The sequence below is a fragment of the Gallinula chloropus genome, assembly GCF_964237585.1.
Source record: "Gallinula chloropus genome assembly, chromosome: 12".
Taxonomy (NCBI): domain Eukaryota; kingdom Metazoa; phylum Chordata; class Aves; order Gruiformes; family Rallidae; genus Gallinula; species Gallinula chloropus.
In genome coordinates, this window is record NC_140097.1 from 13,051,334 (window position 1) to 13,074,916 (window position 23,583).

The 23,583-nt window shown below is 45.2% G+C and overlaps 1 protein-coding gene across 1 annotated transcript in view; it reads left to right on the top strand.

Annotated features, from left to right (window-relative positions):
* The first annotated feature begins 3,178 nt into the window (after window positions 1-3,178).
* Window positions 3,179-23,583, top strand: part of CHCHD6 (coiled-coil-helix-coiled-coil-helix domain containing 6) — a 109,483-nt gene continuing 89,078 nt past the window's right edge. The window contains exons 1-3 of the mRNA XM_084269662.1: window positions 3,179-3,276; window positions 4,454-4,523; window positions 6,419-6,563. Coding sequence (XP_084125788.1) covers window positions 4,468-4,523; window positions 6,419-6,563 — 201 coding nt within the window. The 5' untranslated portion in view covers window positions 3,179-3,276; window positions 4,454-4,467. The remainder of the gene's footprint in view (window positions 3,277-4,453; window positions 4,524-6,418; window positions 6,564-23,583) is intronic.

Here is a 23,583-nt window from a genome sequence, read left to right on the forward strand (position 1 = left end):
AGTAATTACATGGTTGAGAACTCAGCAGCCTGCAAGAGCAATGGTGCAAGTCTGTGACAGCCTAAGAGGACAGAGGTGAATAAGGGATGGCTGTTGACAGGCTTCTTTGGTATCAAAGCTGTGTGCCATCAAATGAAGTGAGCAGGTGGGAGATGAGAAATAAACAAGAAGCTGGTGAGACTGCTCTGGGGGGTCCCAGTGTGACTTCAGCCAGACCCTTGCTCCTGCACTGGAGGTGTGCAGTGTTCTGTACTGCAGTGCAAACAGCTGTGGTGCCACGATGCAGCACCCTTGTGCTGGGAAGTCCAGCAACAGCCCAAGTCACCAGTGTGTAAAGTATTACACAAAGAATAAAAATATTCCCTACTTACTTCCAGGAATCTGCCTGGATAGCAGGGGGACAGAGATTGCTAAGTATTCCCTTAAAGTGATCCAGAGTCTCTCTGTGGAGTCAAAGCTGTGGTTCCCACAGTAACTGCAATGAAGAAGTAGTACTAAATGGTTAAAACTGCTCTGATGTGCTACTGTGAAGTAGGTGAGTGTGGTGATACCAAGGCTGGTTACAAATGATGAAATTGTATAGGTCATCATGTGGGCTGTATTTCTGGCAATGCAGAAGTTTGTTTGGAAAAGACCTTTCAAAGCTGCTGTTTCTCAGTGCAGCTGCTGCTATGTTCCATCAGCTTCCCCCTCATTCCTTCAATTCAGGCTGGGGATTGCCTGTGCTGGGTGCCAGGGATGGCAGCAGCCACAGTCCCTCTTAGGGTTTGAATCCTGAGGGCAATGTGAGCTGGCACACAGCAGTAGGGAGCTTCCTTGAGGATCAGCATGGAACAGACTTGTAGGATTGGAAAGGACCTCCAGAGATCGGGTCAAACCCCCCTGCACAAGCAGCAAGTGTGAAGGTGGCTGAGGGCCCGCTGGGGGGACAAGGGGGATGCCAGCACGGGGCTGGGTTGGGGGATGCTTTGATGGTGCCAAGGGGAATCGCCTGAACATCCTGCAGGGCTGGTTGGCCTGTGATTCCTCCAGCTCCTCAGTGCCAGACCAGGAGGTAAGACCTGTGCCCTCCTGGCTTATTTTGTGCGTTGCAACGTGGGGGTTTGTTTTCTTTCTTCCGCGGCTGTGCCCCGGTGAGGAAGCTCCGTGCCGTGGGTCCATGGCCGGGGCAGTTTACTGGTGCTGTGATGCTCCATTCAAACCGAGGTGTGTGGGAAGGGAGGAGGCAGCCTGGGGAGGCCAAGGGCCAAACACCGAGCTCGGAGGCGCTCTGGTGCCGCCCTGGGATGCCGTAGGGTGCGGGTTAGGGCGACGTCTGGGAGCGCGGCTCTCCCCAGGCCGGGTCAGGCCGAAGCGCACTGGGCAGCGCGGACACCGCCGGACTACATCCCCCAGCGTGCACTGCGGCTCGCCGCCAGTACCGCGCCGTGCTATTGGATGTTCCGGAGCCAGCCGCCAATGGGACGCGGGTATGTTGGCAGGTACTGGAAGGGGAGAGGCGCTCTTAGCAGCGGCAGCGCTGTGCGATCGGGGGGCGCGGTGGACAGAGGCGTCCCCGGCGCCCGCCCCGCCGGTATGGGGGGCAGCGAGAGCAGCCACGGCGGCAGGAAGGTCTCCTTCGGGCTGGATGAGCGGGAGCAAGTCCGGGTGCTTCAGGGCATCAGGGTGAGTCGTCCCGAGGGTGCACTGGGGCCGGGTGATGGAGGCAGGGAGGCTGCGGGGGACCTGGGCTGAGCAGGGCACGGCGGTCGGGGGATGCGGCGCGGGGCTGAAGGGGCGAGCGGGGAGAGGCAGCAGGGAGGAGAGGAGCGAAGCCGGGCGGCGGTGCTGGGGGAGTAGGGGTTAGAGAGGTGCCGGGATGGCGGCGGTGGGGGAAGGCGGCTGCGTGCCTGAGCACGGCTCTCGGTAAGCGGCAGCACACCAGCGCTTCTCCCCCTCCCAAACTGCTCTTGACCCTCTTTTCCCCGGCACTGTTGGGTGACCCCGTGCCGCCCCTGCCCCGTGCCTCGCGGGCAGTTGGGTGCGCAGGACGCTGCCTGGCTCTGCGGGCGCCGGGGAGGCGATGCCGGGAGGCCTGGCAAAGCCCTGCCGGCTGAGCCTGCGGGGCGATCAGAGGTTGTGGAGCTTAGCGAGGATTAGGGGGGCTCCTGGGAGGGCGGTGGGAAGCTGCTGCTTGAGCTTTGATCGGACACCTCCATACGTGTGCTGTGAAAACAAGCCCTGGAGAGCACTGCTCGGATCATTAAGGCACCTTCTTCTCCCTGCAAGACTCCTCTCCCTGTGCCTCGCTGGTTATTGAAGTTTGGGGGGTTGATATCACTGCCGTCACTTTCACTGCTACCACTTCCTCATACTTCATTTCTGTTCCCCCCTAAGCTTTGTCTGGAAACGACCTTGCAGCGTGCAGTGGCACAGCTGAGAATCTGCTTCTCCTGCAGCCAGCGTAGGTGGGGAAAGGGGCCTCGTTCTGCTCTGGGGCCAGGGCAGTCAGCACAGAACCTCTCACCTTGGGAGGAGGAGGGCGTCAGTCTTGACAGCGCTGCGAGCAGCCCCTCACGTGACTGAATGGCCAAGAAGCTTCAAGTTAACTTTTCTTGTTTTTCCATGGCCTTGGACTCAAATAAGCGAGCGAGAATGAAGCTGAGATTGCAAAACTGCTTGTGGCCTTATGTGATTGGGAAGGCTGTGCAGCTGTTCTCTGCTGGGCTGTTTGCATTCCTCCTGCCATGCTGAGCTGGGTTAGCAAGTGTGGGGGAAGGAGGAGGATGAATGGGCAGACTTAGAGCCTGCTTAGGTCCTTGCCTTCCATCTCTGGTAAATGTGGCCCTACTCAAGGGGCTGCCTTGTTTCACTGTGCTCTCCACTGTCCTTAGTGTTTGTGGGAGATTAATTTTCACTGTGCAGTGAAGCCTTTGAGGTCAGTAGACGGGAGGTTTTATCACTTCCTGATAGGGCAAGGTGTTTTAAATGTAAAGTTAACATACAGGCATTGACCACCTGGATTTGAACGACCTTGGCATTGAATTGATGTAAATGACAATAGGTTTGCAGTAGAGTGGAAACTTCATGAATGGGAAATGGCTGTGATACAATGTGTACCATTAAGAGTTGGCTTGGTTAATTTCTCTTCCGGGGTGTGTGTGTTTCAGCTCTCTGAAGATGTAGTGAACCGAATGAAAGAATCTCCTCAGAGCAAAAACCAGAGACTGCCCCGTTCATCCAATGGCACAGCTCCATTTTCACCAGCAGCAGAAGGGAAACCCAAATCTCCAACAGGTACTGTCAGTCCCTCTCAGGTCTACTGAGTGTTGCAGTAGGCTTCTCAGAAGGGCCAACGCTGGATGTTCTATCAGCACCTTTTCAAAACTAGCTTCTTGTGAGTGGAGCTCTTTGTAACACTTTTATGTACGTGGATATCAGCATAATTGAACACCTTGGATGTTACAGTCCTGTGACACCTCTTTATGTTTCTGAAAGGCAGCCATGTCACCTGGCAGTAGGAGAGGTTGAGGTGATCTGGTTCTAGTTCTGTTGGTGCCTGACCTCAAGACTCGTTTTTCTAGATCCTTTTCTTCTCTCTTTGGAATACCACCCTTCTCAAATGCTTTAATGAACTTGTAGCACTTTTTGAACACTTCTAGGTTTTCAGATGAACATGCAATAAGCAAAGCAGAAGTTTCTTATTTTATCTTCCATTCCTGGCAAGCTGATTTTGTGTCTCCTTGTGGAGGGGTGGGGGAAATGCTGTGTTTTGGTTCTTTGGAAATCAGCTCATGGGGAAGGATACGCTGACCAAGCACAGTGTGCTGAGTGGGTGGTGAGAACTTGGTTTCTGAACTTAGCTTTCTTTACAGGTCAGAAAGCTATTTGGTTTCTTTTGGTTCTCAAATGGACTTTGTTTGATGTGTGTGATCAGCATGGGTTTGTTTAAGGCATGCAGACTTAACATGAAGTTAGGGACCCAGGCCTTGGCTGCTGAAGGTTTGTTTGCTGTTAGCTCACATCTTTCCTGAAAGTGGAGTTGGCATCAGGAATGGCCAGAACTCCATTGAATAACTTCACTTGTGGGATCCCTTGTGATTACCAGGAAACTGGGTGATCAATAGGAAGACTTCATGGAACTAGAGGAGAAAAATGGAAAGTAGGAGTAAAACTGCGCCTGTGTTTCAGTATAAACCATGGGTTTGAGGGGTTAACATCCTTACCTAGAAGTTCCTGTAGCATGCTGTGTTTGGTGTGCCTTGTTGAAGACAGTGCTGTCAGTGTATCTATTTCATGAATTCAAACTCCATACATGGAATTTAAGTTTTCTTGAAACTTTTCTAGGTGCATTGTAGTGGGTTTTTTTCTCTTGATGGGCTATCACATATGAAATAATCTCCTCAATTAACTTATGTAATGGAGAATTATGTGTCATACTATAGCTGTCAGAGATTTCTGTTCTTCTTTCTAGGAATCCAGCCACCGATGTCAAGTGACTCTGATCAGAAGTCTTCAGCTGCAGAGCAGGAACTGTACAGGAGGTGAGGACAAGTTCTTGGAAAAGGCAATTGTTTAACTCCTTTTGGAGTACAAGTATATATGTTTTACTTTAGTGTGAGTGTGGTGACTGTGTGTTTTAATGCCTGAGAATCCCCTCTATAGCCTTGTCCAGTTAAGAGCAATGGGATGCACTTCTTAAATTTATTTTTTTTAAAGGAAGCCTGTCCCTTAGCCAAAAAGAGTGGTCAGGGGAGCTGTGGCCAGTTGGAGCGGTGTTTGGAGAAGGAGGGAGGGCCAATGTAAAGAGTTTGTATGTCAGTACTGGAATGCTATGAATCTTTCACCCAAGGGTGTTTTAATTGATAGAAATACCTGTAAGGATGAGGTAAAGGAGAGAAGAAAAATTGCAGAAGAAAACTATTCTCTTTGTCAAGAACCACAGCAGTCTCGTGGTGCTTGGCATTGCAGACAGTGAGAGCTCATTAGCTTTCTGTTATAAACCTACTGGCCTGACCTGTCTGTGTGTTTTTAAAGATGCTGTGAAGATCCATCTTGGCTGTTAATGACAAGCAGTCTCTGTGGTGGTGTTTTAGTATTATAACCGACTGGCCAAACCTGTTGAAACGAAACCCTGTTGCATCAATCACACTGTCCTTAGGAAAGCCAGAGATCCAAGCAAGGAAGTCTTTGGAAAGCTGGTTTGCTTTCTTGGGGACTGTGGAATTAAAGCTGCTGTGAGTTTTCAGTGCTGAGCTACCAAACAGCATCCCAAGTGCTTGGTCTGGGGAAAGAGAGGTAGGGACAGAAATGCAGTGGAAAGGTAAGCAGGGAAGACAGGAAAGGGAGGAGCAGTTTGTATGTGTCTGGCTTAACTGTAGAACCAGACCTGGTTGGGCTGAATTGCATCCTGGGAAAGACTGTGGATGGCATCAAAATGTGGGGGTGGTCTCTGCTCCCTGGAAGGCACATTGCTGAGGTCCCTCTGAGTGGCAATCTAGAGCCCAGTGACAAGACAGGCAGAGGGAACTGCATTGGCTTAGCCTGGAGAAGAGATGGGATCTAACTGTTGTTTTCAGCTTCCAGGTAGTGTTTTGGAAGAGGTGGTGCCAAACTGCTCTCAGATGTGCATACTGAAAGGACAAGGGGCCAGGGACAGAAATCACAGCATGGAAATTCTGGCTGGAGTATAAGGAGCAGGGGGGAACCCCAGTCAGCCAGTGAGAGCAGGGAAACACTGTACCAGGTTACTTGGGAAGGATGTAGAATCTCCACGCTTGGACACTGTCAAAAGTTGACTCATGAAGATCCTGAGCAACCTGATATAACCTTGAAGTCCTGCTTTGAGAAGGAGGCTGGAATAAATGACCTTCAGTGGACCTATCTAACCTGATTCATCCTGGGATTTGCTTTGTGCATGTGGAATTCCCAAAGCTCAAACTGAACAAAAAGTCCTTCATGGCAGTCTGAGGTTCAGGGGTCCAGGCTATGGACTTGTGAGGCTGCTGCTTTCAGTGCTCGTGTTGTATGTGATTTTGGTTCCCTCAGAGTGGAGGAGCAGTTTTGTCAGGCTAACTCCTTGCATTGTTGTACATCCCTCAATCTTTTTTTAAGCAGTATCTATTTATTTAGCTAACTACTTCCTATTCTCGCTGTTTTCAGGTAATAATTAAGTACTTAGTAGAGATAAACACTAACTGCATCAGCTTATATGGCACTAAGTGTACTGTTGCTGCCAGAGCTGTGTATCACTGAAGTTGCAGGTCACCTTTCAAGTTTGTTGGACTTCTGAATTCCTGCTGATGATGGAGGGGATGTGAGCTGACTTTGTATGGAATAAACTGTGGATTTGTGGTTCAGCAGGGTGAGTCTGTGCTGAGCCATGACCCTGTTGCCAGAAGTCTGCTGACCACCCCTCTTTGCCTTTGGTACTCGGTAGGTATGAGCAAGAGCAGGCGCTGGTCCAAGAGGAGCTGCTCCGGCTGGCCAAGAGGGAAAGGGAAGCAGCCAGCGAGGCCTTGAACACCGCCCTTCAGCGGGAGAGGAGCATCACTGATGAAGAGAGGCAGAGGGTGGCCCAGCTGGTGAGTAACAAACTCCAGCACGTTTCCAGACGGGGCAGAATCAGTCTCTCTGGGTGAAGGGATTTGTTAATGTCTCCTGTGTGATGAAGTTTTGCTTTAGGCTGTGGTGCTCACCACTCAGTGATGTTTGGCTGACAGTCTGGCTGGCGCTGTACGCTGGCAGCATGTCGTGTGGTGATGTAAGGCCAGTCTTGTAAGGAGGGACAGGAGAGGTGACTGTGCCTGGGACAGCCCCACCTGTGGCAGGTCAGCGTGGTGTGTGTAGATGGGGTTGTCGTCTGAGCTCATGGGCACTTTTAAACTTCACCTGTGTGAAATGAATACAGGGTTGGATTCTGCTGTGCTCTGTTTTCTAGAATATAAATGTGCAAATACCCAAATTGATAAAAAATAATAGTGAGATCTGTTGTTTGAGTCCTTATGATGCTGGCCACAGAAGAAAAACCATCAAGTACTGTAACATTTTTGAAGATTGCTTGAGATTTGATTTTTAGGGACCAGGAAGCATAAATCCCTTTTGGATACACCACTGACTCCCAAACCAGGCTGTTCTTGCCCCGTAGGCAGATGTTTCTGGGGACTTCATCCTGCTGCAGTCTTTACTGCTAGTCAGGCACCTTGGTGTTGTGAGAGAACCTCTTGGGTTACTGTCATACCAGCACTGAGAAGGGCAGTGATGGAGGCAGAAGTACCTGGGATGAGACTCACAGTGTTGTCATTGGTGCTTCTTACGTGATACTATTTTATACTGTGTTCTTTTTGCCTGGGGCATCTCCCCTCCAAGGAAAGACTGAGTGACCTGGGGCTGCTCAGCCTTGAGAAAAGACAACTGAGAGGGGATCTTATTAATGTTTATAAATATCTGAAGTGTGGGAGACAGAGGGAGATGGCCAGTCTCTTCTCAGTGATCTGTGGGGACAGGACAAGGGGCGATGGCCTCAAGTTGGAGCATCTTAGTCTTTTCTGTGAAATACTGAGATTACTGTGGCAAGGTGTACGGCTTGTAAACAGGGCAGAGTCTTACTGGAGCTGCCACTGTTTCCTGACCTGCAGTGCTATGAGGTGTTTGGTGTGACAGCAAGGTGGGACTGTGCTTGCCACAGGGAGATCAAACTGCCTGTTCGTTTACACTGTGATGTTCAAACTTTGTTGAGGAAACTAGAGTAATTTTCCTTGCTGGGTACATACTGGAAGGATGGTTTAGGGAGAGGACAGGCTTGAGTAATGATGGTGTTTATTATGTTTCTTCCATCCTATTGATCCATTGCACACCCTTGATTTAACTGAAGAATCCTCCTATGAGCATTTTTTATTTCTGTTGAATGGTAACAGGCATGGCTTTCCCAGGCACGTGCCTTGGCTGTGGAGCATTTTGAGGTTGTTACATGAAAGCCTTTTTGGGGTCTGAATAAATAAAATTTATATAAGAATGTCCATAGTGGTTCAGACAGAGGGTCCTTCTAGCTATAGCCCTTCTCTGACAGTGATCTATAGGAGCTGCTTACAGAGAGCATGAGAACAGAGCCAGATGCACAGTGGTGTTTCCCACCCGTTTACACTCACAACATCTGCCATTCTGGGGCTTACAGGCTTTCTACAAGAGGTATTTTCACCTGACTGGGTAGCAGTCCTTGATGTAATTGTCTTCAGTGAGTTTGTCTGTGGTTTTGGACCTGTTAGTGCTTTTAGACTCCGTGATAACACTTGCATGTGGCTAGGCTGGTAGGTCTCTGAGGTTGCTCTCCTGGATGGAGCTTGTGAACAGCTGGTGTGGGGTAGGACATTTCCCCTTGGTGCACTGTACACTAGTCATGGGAAGTCATGTGGCTGAGCCTTAGGGTAGTGATGTCTGAGGGAGGTGACTGCTGTCCCTCTGCGTAGGACATCTGGGTCAGCAGATGCAGTATTAGCTCTTCACTGATATTCTCTTTATGAATGCAATTAACAGACCTCTGTGAAGAGGTGGTGGAAGAAGCCAGTGGATTTATTGTCCAGTCTAAAGATGTGGCCCATCTCAGAAGTGGAGCCCTGCCCTCCTGCCATGAGGGGTGCAGTAATCCTGGAGAGATGTGACTGGCAGAGTGAGGCAGTGCCTGTGAAGTGTAAACAGGGCATTTCTGAAAATGAGTTGGGACCCGACCTCTAACACACACAGAAGCTGTCCTGTTATTTGAATTAGCTTTTAATCCTGCAGTGTCTCATACCCAGATATCTGGTACTTGATGCTCTGCAGGAACCTGATCCGGTTCTCCTTGTGTAACCTGTAAGGGATAAATAGTGACCATGGGGTGTTAGCCCAGAACGTGGGGCAAGAATGAGAAACTGTTAAATTTCATTGCTCTTAAACTGTCTCTTGATCAGTCGTAAATTTAAGATCCTTAAAAATGGAATAGTCTAGCCTGCCCTTGCAGAGATGAGGTCAAAGCTTTGTCTGTCGGCTTCTATATGTCTTCTAAGCAGGAACTGTATCCGCCAGCCTTTCAAATTATTGGGATCCCAATCAGACTTGCTTTATCTCAGCTACAGTTTCCTTGTGGGCATGGTTACCTTATGGTGCTGACTCAATCCTACTCAAATCATATCTGTCCTTTGTTGTCCAGTATTGTTTTTCTTCCTTTATTTGGAACAGGACTTGAGTGTTTCTCACTCACTGATGCTTTTTAGCTCTAGCAGTGAGGCAAATAATGGGTGAGAGCTGTTCTTTCATCTCCTCTGTGTCAGTCTTCTCTTCCAGGTTGAAGATAGTAGTGGAACTCTAGGTACCAAGTGGTGGTGCAGGTGCAGATGGCACTGGAAATTACTTGCTCAAACTGGTAATGGAACACCTTTCAGGGCTTCTGTTGTTGTGACCTACTAGGCAAATTGGGGCAAGTCCCATGAAAGAAATAACAAGTGAATAATTTGCTTCTAGCAGCTTTTAATTTAGTAAAAATTGAAAATCATGCCATCTGTAATTACAAAGGTTTGTGTGGGGTTTTTTTAATATTTGCTATAAAATCTTGAGCTGGTCTGTGCCCTTAACTTATAAGTAATTTGGTGGTTAGTAGCTTTCTCTTGTACAGTTGTCTCCAGTAGTGCTGCAGTATTCTCCTTGAACCTTACCACTTGTCAACCATAAATCAAACTAAGACAGTTGCATTTTGAGACAATTTCATTTTGTTTGTGCTGAGTGTCCTTTGTCATTTAATCTGCTCTCTATGGTTTTCATTCACTGACTTTTATTATTGGCAGCATTGCTATGAAGTGCTTCAGTCTTACTTTGTAGTGTGTGTTCCTGAAGAGAGCATGGACTAGAGCTAACCTTTGGTGGGGAACTTGCTGTCAGCTAATGGCCCAGTCACGTCATCATTTATGGGGTGGGGTGCAGGTTAAAACTTACTGTTTTTTGTGTGATTTGTGAGGGTTTTTTGTTTTATCTTTTTTCTTGAAGTGGTACGCTGGCTACAAGAGGGATTTGGAGTTAAGCACGTGGGTCCTGTGCTGTGTTTTTGTTTTGATCTTTCTTTTTTTTTTTTTTAAATGACTTTGAACAAGGTACTTAGCTTCTAGATACCCAGAGGTTTGAGTAAAAAACCCTTAAAGTTTCGGTTTAGGAATCAAAACAGCTCTCTTAAGTAGAAACATTGCAGGATTCATTTCTGTCTGTGAGTGAATATGATTTTGATTAACCATGAGGGACTGGCTCAAATAGGAAGTAAGCTGCTGCAGAAGAGCCCTCACCAATTTGTATTGGGGATAAAATGTATTGTTTGCACAGCACTGCAGGATCGTGGTGCTGACTGGACTCTGAATAATTTAATGCTGTGGGTACTTACAATGCAACAAGGATTATACATACAGTACTTCACCAGAAGGCCTGGGGTGTTTAACTAATGCTTGTAGCGTGCCTTAAGTCTCATGTGAAATATCCAAGAATTAATACAGCTATCTTCAAATCCTTTTTTATTTCTAGCATGAGAAACTTCCAAAGTTGTCACAGTCAAGTTAATTGCTTCACAGTGTTGTGAATGCTCACCTCTTCCCTGGACCAGGAGTCTTTCTATTTGCAATTAATCAAAACATCTTCTCTCAACTTTTCAGTTCTTCTGGTTTTCTTTTTTTTATTATTTTCTCCTCCTTATCAAGAGAAGAAAAGAAACTTTGCAAGCAAAGCTGATCTTTTCTTCTGGTGTAATCTCCTGGGGCTGTGCAGCATATGCATCATGAGCCTCTCGGAGCCACTGACTCCCTGCCTGATGGTTTTTGCTGAAACCTTTGAGACAAATCAATGTGGAATGGGGATGGAGAAAAGCAGAAGCTGGGGGTGGGGGTGGAAATAAACGCGATTAAGCGAAGACATCTCATTACTACTCTAGAAAGGGAGGATTATAACTTATAAAATAGGAGGATCTCATTTAGGGGCCATGTGCGCCTGTGTTATCGGGACAGAGGGAGAGCAAATAGAATAAATGAAATTAATACTTTGAAAAGAAGCATTACCAGGATTTGAGAATTGAACTAATATGATTTGTGCAAAGGCCTGAAGTTCTTATCTCCCCATTTAATACCCCTAGGATAATGGCTTTGTCAGAGTTATTGACCAAAAGTCGTCTTCCTTCCCACTTTGAAAGGATGAATTCAGAAATGAGGTGATGGTAGGACAAACTTTGCACCACGATTAGCTTTTTCAGACAAGGCTGATGGGCTGTGGTTTCTGAAGGAAAAACAGACTGGACACAGAATTCCTAAATTGCTGGGAAAGTGTTTCTCCAGCTGTTGATGACGGATGGCTTCCTAGTCCCAGCGTTCCTGGTTGTTCCCTGCTCAGTGGCTTACTGGATGGCAACCTTGCTTTCTGGTGGGTCCAGCTTTGCACTGTTGTGTTTAGTGTGCCCTGGAATATAGTCATGGGAGGGAATACAGGGATTTAGTGTTTCTCTGGTTGCTGTTGTAGTCACTTGTAATTGGTCATAGGCTGTTGGATTCTTTTGGGTGATTTCTGGCCCAGAAATAATCTCTTTGCTCTTCAGAGGCTGTCATCTCTTGTTGATTCAAGAGAGAAGGGCTGAAGGAAGAATACATGACTGGGAATGCCTTTGGTCAGGGCAGTGGGTTTTGAGATTGGTGTCATCTTGTGAATGTGGGATTCTGAGCTCTTGGGCTTTGCCCGTGGCATACTTTGGAGACTTCTGTCCTTGTTGGTTTAGTGTCTATTGGACAGCTGACATTTTCACTGCTAAGTTTTCTTCTCCATTCCAAAGGATGTGGAGGTAAAATCGCTTTACGTTACTGAAAGTGGCATAAATAGTTCATTTGTAGATTGGTACAATAGGGGAGAATTTTGGTGGTAGTAAGGGAGTGACCAGGTGGAATAATTTCCTGTGCCCCTACAAGGCTGAAACAAATGGTCCAACTGGCCCATTCATGGGAAGTCTTTAGATTTCTCATCATTGATGAAGCTTCCAGTCAATCGTGGGCAATTCACTGTTGTTGAGCAGTATCAGCTGTAGATGCTTTTAGATAATGGTGCTGAACATAATTTAGTTTTGTTAAGGCCTTCATTTACTTTGTGTTAAGCTGGGGATCAGCTTCATCCTGGCTGATTAACCGTAGGTAAGCATCTCTAGATTAGGCTGTGTTTTTCTGGTGTGTAATCCCGTATCATTGTGAGAAGCTGGAGTGACTGGCTGAGGGCCAGTAGTAGCACAGTGTTGGTTCAGGCTGTGACAGCTTGGGGCCATCAGTGAAGTGAGACTGCTATTTTTAAGGTCAGGCCTCTATCATCAAAACTTGTAATTTCTTTCCTCCCTATTTTTTTGAGTTGATGTCACGTCTCTGAGCTTTGCATTACGGTTTGGATGCTGCTCACATCAGGGCCGGTTTTTTGGTGGTCCTGTTGGTTCTGCAGCTGAAACAACACATTGAACCAACTTCTTTTCTCTTCTAAAGTTGCAAGCAGCTGTGTAGGAAGTGGAGGAGGCACTGCTGTGCAAATCTCAGGCTTTGGTGTTTAGTGGTTCTTTAATTTCTGTGAAAGTTTCTCGATTCAAGTTTTTTGCAGGTGAAAAAGAAAACTTTGATTTAAATAAAGCGTGGAGGCTTGTTTTAAATAACAGTGCAAAGTGAGTAGAAAGCCCAGGCAGTTATTTTTCCTTCAAGTTGGATTTTGATTGAAGTTACAGTGATTAGCAACAGGTACCTACATGCATTTACTAAAAGGAGGACACCGTTTTTTCAGATTAGATTTTGTTTTCTTTAGCAAATGACTGGTGCATTTCGTGACCAGAACATTAATTCTCATGGACAACATGGGTACTGCCAGTTGTGGGGACAGCACCTCTTGATGAGTGATGTTCCCTGGCATCTGGCTGGTTCCACAGCATGTCAAATACTCGGTACCTGCCCTTAGTGCACACAGAGCCAGCCAGGGCACTCTGACTAGGTCAGCAGGAGTAGCATTGTCTCTGGCGATAAGCTGTGATGCAGTGGTTTTTGATTGCTTTCACTAATTGAATAAAACTGCCTTTTAAATGTGTTGATACATAATGGGAAGATATGGTTTGGGTTTGGGTGGTTTTTTGTTTAAATCTTAATGATTTTTTACAAAACGTTGCAAGCTACTGACAGGGGGATTTAAATAGGCTGAGCAGCTTCAGACCTTGTTCTTCTATCCTTCTCATTCTTGTTATTTGGGCAAAGAGATACTTTTCTAGGCTTTCCTTTGAAGAAAATGTATTAATGGGTGGAATCTTTCAAGTTAGTGGTCTGTTACTCTGTAGTGTTGGGCCAAAACATTCCTCCTTTCCCCCCCTGCCACAGGTAGGATCCTCTTTGGCTGCTGCCTTCTGCTACAGAAGTGGGTGCGTTTTGTGAAACCATTAAACATTTAAAGCATCCCTATAGAAAATAAACTTGCAGTATTAAATGGTGGACTTTGCAAAGGATTGTGTTAAATTTAAGCTTGGTGTGGTGAGGATCTACATGTCTTCTACATTCAGCAAGCTAATAACTTCTGGTCTTTGGACCATCAGTGAGTTCTAAATTTAACTAAAGTAATTTTGGATAATGTGTACTAGAATGAACCCAGAAAGTAAAAACAAAGCCAAACTAAATGACAACCTCCTCTTCCTCCATCTTCTCTTGAGGAAAGGCGAAGCTGTTATCTGGCAGAGGGTAAGATGCTGTCAGTGTACTCCTTATTTTCCCTGCTACTGCTGCTGTGATTTGTCAGACATTTATAGCATTTTTTTAACAACTTCCAATTTCTGCAGCTTGTCTTTTATCTCCCGACTCTGAAGGTTAATTTGTGTTTGGAGAGTTTTTGCAGATTTCAGCAGCTGATGGTCGTTTGAGCTTCTCATTTTTGTAGTCTCTTGGGCTAAGGGACCTTATCACAAGGTTGGCCTCTTTTTAAATCCTGCAACTGGAACAAATTGAAGTTGTCTGTGGTGCTGCCTACTTCCCCTGTCTTGTCTTCAATTCCTCTGTGCCCACACTTTGCTTTTTTTGTCTGCCGAGTTCATACACTCCACAGAAACTTCTTCCAGATTAATTTGTTCTGACTTTGTGTACTGTAAAGCCATTCCGTCATTTAAGAAGCAGAAGACAGGATTAGCCTTCCTTTTCCCCTATGTAGAACTACAAAACATTCCATTCATAAAGAAATAAGAGAATAACATTGATACCCTTTTTGTGAATGGTCCAGCAAAAGCTAGTGATGCATCTTCTTTTCTTGTTACCAGACTACAGTGGAGAAGTAGAATTCTGCTCTAATTTTGTGGCTCATTTTGGAAGCATGAGTAACAGATTTGTTAATGCATCAGGGTGTTTCAGTATGTTTTCCTTTCCTTTGAGCCAGAGTCAAGTGTGGTATGGTTTGTGGTGTGAGATTATCATAGGTGTAAAGGCTGAGAGTTGTAAGAACATTGTTAAACTTTATGTTTGGATTATGATTTTGCTGGTCTGTGTTTTGAGTATTTGGGATATTACAGATAGCTAATTTTGTATTTGGTGATAGCTTTCCAGTATTCATTGTGTTCTATCAATAAAATGACAGTGTTTGAGTCTCCAATCAATGATGCTTGATCGCTGAAAATTGTCTTGATATTTCTGACTGGAAAGTGTTATTTAAAGAGACCAAGATTATGAATTTAAAGGGCTGATGTAACAGCTAGGAAATAAGCTGGCACTGAATGGAAAGCTTTGATTGCTTTTACACTCTCAGACGATGGGGATGTGAGGTAGGTGACCTGCCACTGGGTGTCATTTCTGTCATATTCCCTAAATGCTGTGAAAACCAGCTTTGGTGCTTCTGCCACCTTTTCTTGGAATCTTAATGTAAATGTCTTGATGGGATCCTTGTTGACAGCAGAGGAATGGTAAAGAAAATACCCGAGATGGGCAGAGTGCTCCTCACCGGGCAGTGGTGTGAGAGAGAAACAACACAGGGATCTTTCTGGAAGAAAGGCTGACAAGTGGTTTAATAAAATAGCTAGTTTAATAAGATAGAATAGTGAGGTGGCTATAGATAGCAAGTAAATCTTATGTCCCTTCAGATATGCTGGGAGCCCTGCTTTCACGCAGCATTGGATAGACTGGGGATGGGTTTTCCCATGGTGTGCTGTGCAGATGGAGAGGTTCCTCCTTTTTTGTCACTTGAACAATTGCACTTCTACAAGAAAACAGCTCTGTTCAGGAAGGGTGTACACATGAGAACGTCTTGCTGGTGTTTTAGATAGAGGTAAGGTCCTGCAGGGCCAGTAGAAGGGGCCACTGCCTGCCAGCTCCTCTGTTACCGTGCTGAGGGATCTGGAGCACGAGGCAGACCTGCTGTACCTCTGTGTGCACCTGCTCACGTGAGCTGCTCAGTGGATCACCACCGCCCTGGCACACAGCAGTCTCCTGGTCAGGATGGCTACATTGCACCCCTTCACCCACATAGAGTTTACCTTTCTCAAAGGTAGGTAAGTTACAGATTATATTAGTCAGCTGCTCAGATAATAGGGAGTTTTCTGACAGGCTGGAATGTCATTTGTGTGATGATGCCCACCATGCACAGCACAGACTGGTGGGTATTCCAGCGGGTTCTCACACAGCAGCTGCCTATGGGAACATATGGGCTCCTCAGGCCCCAAGTTCTGCACCCAGCAGAGCAGACATGTCCTGTTCAGGGTCACAGTTCCTCGAATGCAGTGTCTGCCACAAGTCTCCCAATACATACAGCTTTGTTGGATCAGACTAGAAGAGGAAGCTGAGTGCATATGGTATGATGGCAGAAATAATATGCACTGATGTTAGCCCTTAAGTTTCTTTAAGGGGAAAACCAAAAGCAAGTGGAAATTTCACTGAAGCTTTTTCCAGTTTGTTTATGCTCTCTGCTACAGTTAGACATCCTCAAACCTGCTGCTCTTGGCTGATGAAGTTTATTGTTGTTCTTGTTTGCTTCCCTCCTCTTCCCTCTTTATCTGTCTTTTTACTTTCCCCAAACTGCAGGATGGTTTGCTTCTGCCTCTCCTCGTTGGTGGTGTTATCAGGCACGTGTGCAGCGGGTGAGATTGCAAGCACCGCTGTTCTCCGGGATTCTAAGCATCAGACAATGTTTTACACAGTGTCCCATTCTCTAGCTGGCTGGTTGGACATGATGTTGGTACCTTATCTTCACGCTGACACACACTGGACATTAATAGAAATACATTGCTGAGGCACATGTGTGGAATTTCAAGCAGCCTTTCTAGCTGTGCTTTAGATAGTCTATTGTGTGCTTAACCTCTTGGAAGAGGTTTTGATGAGAAATGCATAATGTTAACTCTTGGGCAGCTGCGTGGACTCTTAGAGTTTCTTATTACAGTCAGCATAATATCTTCCTAATTGCATGCTGCCTCTGTATTTTGGAGTTTCAGCAGTTTAAAGCCAGTATTTCCATGAGCAACATTTCCCCTTCCCAATGCAAATTTTTTTGGAATAGCTACATGTGGGGAGGAGATAGGAAATTCCGAGCTGCAGAGGGAAGTTTGCTGCCAGCATCCTTGTTTAGCTTTGTCTAAAGTCTGTCCCTGTATTATTTTTGGCTCTGTGGTTGCCTTATATCAACTAGAAATGACCTGGATACAACTGCTGTGATTTGCCAGGAATTCCTTCTGCTTTTGGACCACATCAGAATTTTTGTTTCCTTTGTATTATCTACATATACTTTCTCTGCTTGTTTGTTCTGACCATCTGCAATTATCTGTATTATTTCTGTGTACGGAGTAAGATATGATGGCAAGTAGCTTCTTAAAGGGGCTGTAATAAGGGAGAGGAAATGAGCTGATGACTTTCTCCTTCTTGATTTTTAGACAATGAAAATAGAACACCTGGAAGCCTGTGAGGGAGAGCAGGAATTAGACCGCTGGCTTTTTTCTTCATCTCTATGTTACATTGGGGGTTTAGAGCCTTTTTAGCCTTGAAAACTTTGTGATAATGGGCAAACTTGAAGGATGATGCAGTAGGAGTCGAGAGTAAAAATTGATCAGACAGACATACAGAGCAGGGCTATGTATAATTGCTGACTGAAAGAAAAAAACAGTTTAATACCTGCTTGAATAGTGCATTAGATTAAGGATACATTTGTTAAATAACCAGTGCTCTTCCAATTAGGACCGAGAGCTTACCATGTACATTCTCTGGATCTTCAGCTTAATGCTTTTGCGATGGAAAAAGTGGTTCACTGTCTAGCAGATGACTTCAAGCCCCTTTCTCTTTCTAAACACAGAGACTCATATCTCTTCTCTCTCCTTTTCCCTTCTCTCCAGCCTCTGAGCAGAATGGATTTGTTCCTCAGTATTCATCTTGCTGTAGCTGTAATTGGCACCATCGAGCTAAAACTGTGACTCCCCCTGTAGCTTCCAAACTTCCAATACACAAAGGGTTCCTTACAAAAGGTCCTCTCTTCCCAGATGAGGACCTGAGTGTTCAGTCATTTTTGTGTTTTCATAGGATACGCTTTCCTAGTTCAACAGCTAAATGTAGAGAGCAGGGGATTGGGGATGAAGGTATGTTTAAAAGAACCTAACCAAACAAAAACCCCCAAACCAATGCAACCAAACCACAATCCTCAAAAACCAATCAACAGACCACCACAAAACAAAACAGTGCTCTAAAAAACCTCCTAAACATTTACCTCCAACCACCACCAACAAAAACTTCATGTCAGTTGCAAATAAACTTGCGAGTTTCTTAAATCCTCTTCCCTAATTATTCAGGGTAAAAGAACTTGGTTTCAGGTACAAAACTTGAAAAAGCATGAGAGCTTTAAAATGCAAAACAAACAAAAAAATTAAAGATAATGAAATTCAGCCCAGCATACAGTTTTCTATCACTAAAATGTTGCCCCTCTCCCCCCTGCCTTTTCCTGTTCAAAGCTCAGCATTTTGCAGTGTAATTTTTCTAAGCTTTGTGCTACTGAAGATTATCAGAGAGTTCTATTAAAAACCTACTTGCCTGTGATTTCTTGTTATACTGTGACCTGCAAAGAGTTGGTTCTCTGTGGTCAGGTAAGAATTTGACACTTTAGTGTAGCAGAAGTGGGATGCATCAACCCCTTTTCCCATCTGATCAGGCTGTTCAGAAGAGCTTCTCCGGTCGCTCTGCCCTTGTTCCAGATCCCGGGGAAGGTCTAAAGACAATCTTGAAACTGTTGCCAGCCACTTGCATTTTCTTTTCTTTGGAAGTATTCATAAAATTTCATGCATCTGGGGGGTGTGTGGTGGGGAGAGAGTTTTTATTATAGTTAATCTAGACAGAGTGTCAGTTTGTGCCCACATTAAGTGGGGACCATTAGCTGGGCTCCTGCTCCACTAATGTCATTCTGCTATAGCAGGCTTATTTTCTAAGGTTAATAAGGAATGTGTTAAAGCACCTGGAGGGAAAGGAGCTCTAATGGCCTTAGCTGCCATTCTCCTCCGTGTAGATGGGACTAGTGAGGTTGATAAATACTTCACTGCCTCAGGCCTTGTGTGTGTGAGCTTCTCCCTTAGGAGAGTAAGTAGTTCAAGGGGTACCATGGATGTTCTTCAGATGGGATTGAAGTGGCTAGACAGAAGAGATTTCTTCCAGCACAGTCTCACTAACATGATTTTTAACCCCTCTTAATTTCAGTGTTTTGCTGTCAAGTGGGCAGGTAACGATGGATGTCAGTCTCTTCTGATTCCATCCGTGTGCAAGTGCAGGTAAAACTTTGCCTTACTTGCACACGTGTTTAGCAGTTACATCTGTCTTACTTGAGCGTTCTTAAACTGCAGTAAAAATTCACATCTTTGTAAGAATGAATAATAAACGTCCAGATAATTAGGCTAATTTGATACTGGTGTTCAGTGGCCAGCAGATGTTGCTGTTGAGCTTTGTTAGGCTTCACTGCAGTTCAAGCCATTTCCCTATTTTAAGAGCTATGATGCAGACTGAGTTGGAACTAAGTTTCCTGCTTGGTAATTCATGTCATCTTCTGGTAAGTCAATATATTGTCTAGAGATTTAAAGTACTTCTTGTGCACACATGTGTGTAAATAAATAAATGACATTAGAATGTCTCTTTTCACCTGTGCATTATTATTTTCGCTTTGTTACTGACTGAATTCTTATGAAACTTTCTGCTTTCCTTAGCAAAGCAGTTTTGATTTGCTTATTGTTTAAAATTATTTTTGAGGGAGGAGATTTGTTGGCTTTTCGAGTGAACCTTTAAAATGGGACGGCGCAAATGGAGCCCATAAACAATCCATAAACAGCCTATCCTCATTAACACCCCTTTGAATTTAGGATTTTGGGAAGATCTATCTGCCTGGTGCAACATTTGGGAGATGAATTATGTATCTTCTTTGGGATTCAACCCACCGCTCGGCCCCGCGGCTGCTCGGTGTATTGGTTTTGTGCGCTCTGTGCTCTCAGCTCTCTGGGATGTGATTCTAGATGTAGTACTCGTATTTTGGAACCAGAGATGTCGAATGTGCATCTCGATTGCGTGCCAGTGGCGATGCCTTCGCAGAGTTCGCCCTTTCTTCCTTTCCTGCTGGAGAGCACTTTCACAGCGGCGGTGAGTGCTTCCTGAAGGTGGCGGTGAAGGGACACCCATGAGGGCTCCTTTCCAAGGGCGGAGCAGGAGCTGCTGAGCCCTCACATTACTTGCATACCAACTAAATGTCTCAAAGTTTTCTCTTATTTGTTTTCATTCTGACTCTGGTTTCTCCAGGAGTTACCACAGTATTTTTCAGGGTGAGCTTACCCGGAGTTGTTGGAGTTTGTTGGTTTCTATAGAAATACATCGTTTGGAGTTGTGAGGTCACAATGTGCTGATGGAATTTACATCCTGGAGATATGTGTTGAATCAGCCTGCTTCTATCTCATTTTCTCACCGTGCTTAGGGAGCCTCTTTCATGCTGAAACGCATGGATCTAGCAGGTCATGAAGTCACTGTGTACTCATGCTGCCAAGGGGGTGGACGAGGCAGGTTTCCCCACAATTGAAATAGTGTGTTCTCAGCTACCTTAGGCTTCTCTTTGGTCTTCAGCTCTCCAGTTGGTTTCTAGTAGTACTTCTTGGAGGGGTAAATAACTGCTGCTGTGAGCAAGTTTGGTTTTGGAAGCAGTGGAAGCATGGCAGATGCTGTTTTAACACTATTTCAGACTTGCTATCAAAAATAAGCTTGCTGCCTTTGTTCCTCATGTCCTCTTGAGGATACAGGTCAAAACAGTGAATCTTAGCCTTCTAATTAGATACTCCCTCCAAACCCCTCTGTCTATCTGTGGTCAGGCTGAGTGTCTAAGGTGGCCTGTACTGTAAAACCACTGGGGTTTCTATCAGGAGAAGTTTGAGATGTATATGCAGTGCTTTTGAAAGGCAGTACCTCACACCAGTCTTCACTGATAACTGTAAGTTTCTGATGGAGTTGAGCTATTAGGAGTTTAAAACATAAAGATGATGTAGCTGGCCTTGGACGAAATTAATTATTGCTCTGAGGGCAGAATCTTCTCTTGAGGGAGAAGTTGGTGGTTGGCTGGAATCCCTGCAGATTTTTAGGGGAGAGATTTGTATCTTTTCATCTGTTTTCAAGAAGGAGAAACAAGAGTTATAAAAACCACTTAAAGGTTCAGTTAAGATTTATTCTGGCTGCATAACTGCCTCCCATAATAACTTTAATATGCATCATCCTGAAACTCCTAATTGGCCCTGGTGTTGGCAGGGCTTTCAGACCCAGCAGAATCTCCAACATTCAGCAGCTTTTAGGAAGGAATGCAGCCAGAGAAGCACAAAAGATGAAATGGCTACTTTATAAATTCTGACTGACCTTGAGAGTCCTTGTTTTAACAAGCAGGAGGACGCTGTTGAGAGCCATCTAGACAAGAGCGGTGGTGGGCGTGCCTGTAGGTGCACAGTTGTTGCTGCAGGAGGAGAGGGTGGGGGAAGACCTCATGGGCTTGGTGGGAGGAGATGGTTTTCTGCCTACTTACACAGTTGATTCTGTTGTTGGTTGGAGTCTTGTCTGTACTGACAGAATTAAAAATGTTCTTTTTTTGGGGTTCTTTTTTTTTCCCTGGTGGCTGCTTGTGGGGGTGGGCTGTGGAAGGATCTGTGGGTTGAACGAACCCATTTTGTCAGAACTGGTATCTCTATTTAGGAACTGATCCCAGTCAGTTGTGCCCCTCTGCTTACTGACTGACTGGTCCCTGTGTGGGTGCTCGTTAGACAGATCAGAGCTTGAATGACCAGGGAGGCTGGAATTTTCTTCAGCTTCTCCCCTGTTCCCCCTCCGTGCCTGGTGGGAGGTGGAGGCTTGCCAGGCTGTTGTGTCCTATTGCTTTTATGAATGACAGGAGGACTGTCACTTTTGGCTCTCATGGGCTGTCAGTTGGGCACCTTTTGCAGACCCTAAATTCCCTTTAAAACAAAACATTTGGCTTGGTTTATTTCATTCCATTAAATAATTTCACTGCTAATGCATAATTATCTACAGCAGTGACACTCGTCTATGCTTTAATTATCACAAAGCTGCACGAGCCCCCCCTCCCTGCCTGGAAGTTGTCACTTGTGTAGGGTGGTTTTGCAGAGATAAGTGTGTAATACACAGCAGTGCTTTGGGTCTCACACAATACTCAGGCAGTTGCTGATTGCAAAACCTAGGCAATAGCAGAGGCAGGGATTTGGGTCTCTGTCTTCTATTAGTGGCTCTTATCCATGTGGAGTGAGAGACATTGGGAAGGAAAAAGCTTATCAAAACTTCATAACACAGGCTTGACGATAAAGATGTGAGCAAGTGCTGATTGGAGGCATTAAGCTTACAGGTGTTAGGAAAATTTGGAAGCACAACTATTTGTTTTGCTTCTGAAGAAATTTAAGAAATGAAGCATTCGTGATCCTGGGCAGCAGCCCAGGAGCCTTGGTTGTGTTTGAGAAAAGACTCTTTGTATTTATCTATTTTTTTTGGTTCCACTTTTTTCCTCTCTCACTAGCTTTGTTCCCACTGCTGTTTTCAGTAAACGCTCCCTCTGAGTGCAAAAGAGCCCAGTAAAAGTCTTTGATCCAGCCAGTCATTATGAGGAAATGCAACTGAGGTGCAGGGTGTTTACTCCCAAATTGGGAGAGGATACCCACTCGAGTGCTATATCTGATATTTCTTAACACCATGTTCTCTTGCCTGTTAAGATCTGATTTTGTTAGTGAAGGACAAGGTCAGTCCTTTCTGAACAGAGAGCAAGTGGGCAACGTGATACCCCTGTGTCCTTGGGAGGCCTGTTGGGGAGCAAAATGTTCTTTAAGAGGTTACTAAACCCTTGCAAAATCTGAATGAGGAAAAAGCTGGAGGGGAATCATAATTGCACTTATCTAGTTTCACAAAGCTGAGAGAAGTGGCTTGTAGACACCTCATTTAACTTGCAATGATGCACTGAGGTTTGTGGATGAAGAACACCTGGAGCATGTGTCAAAAAGACAGCAAATCTTGAGAGGGGCCCGATAGAAATGAGGACAGTGTGAGTAAGGAAAGCCTGTTTATTATCTTATAATAGATGGAAATGAGGCCATTTATTGGTGTTATCTGCTGGCGGAGACGTTCTGCCAACTACCTTTGTTTGGGACTCTGACCAAGACGTGCAATATGTAATTGTGTTCCAGCTTCCATCCCGACTTAATTCTTAGGATTGAAATTACTCTCTTTCATGTACAAAAGCATTGAATTCTTTTCCTGTATTGTTATGATGAAGGCAATTTCTGGTTGCTGACAGGCAGGAATGAGGAGGGGAGAACTATACAGCTTGTGTTACAACATGCATCCTCAGTCCCTACATAGCTGCTGCACTTGGCTGGCAGCAGTGGCACCTGTTAGAGCAGGATTTCTTTGGCCTGGATGTGTGTTGTACGTTTCCTTTGGCCTGAGGACAACATCCTAAATGTGTCACTTGAAGACCTCGCAGGTTGCTGAGCTCTAAATCTTTCTGTCAATCTCCTGCTTAGTTTCTATGATATTTATCACTGTAGGGTTTTGTGTACTTTCCAGATAAGTAGACTGGCACAGTATGGTGGTCAGTTTGGTGGCTTTCTTCCTCTCAGGAAAGGATGTTATGTTAATAATTGTGCTTTCTGTGGGAGGTTATATACTCACCCAACAACAAATGAGTCTCAGAACTAACTTTCTGGTAACCTGAATGCACAGATGTCTCTAAATGCTATTGGTTGAAGTACCTTTCACATCTGGCAATGGATGCTCACATGGAAAGATTTTAAAATAGCAGAACTAATAACCAGAGCAATTGCTTGGGGTTTTGTTTTTGTTTAAAGCATACTTGGAAAGCTTTACATAAGAGCACAGAAGTAAATACTGCCTTAGTGGCTTTTTTGACTCATCTTAAGAAAACCACTTGCCAGGCTTGAAGTTTCCATGTTAGCTGATTCTCAGGAGCTGTACTCTCACCTTTTGTAATGTAGCTTCTAAGTAGCAGCGGGGTGAGATGTCACTGAGAAATACTGGGTCATGAGAAGATACAAAGAAAACAGGAGAGATGAGAGCTCTGTGTGGAGGT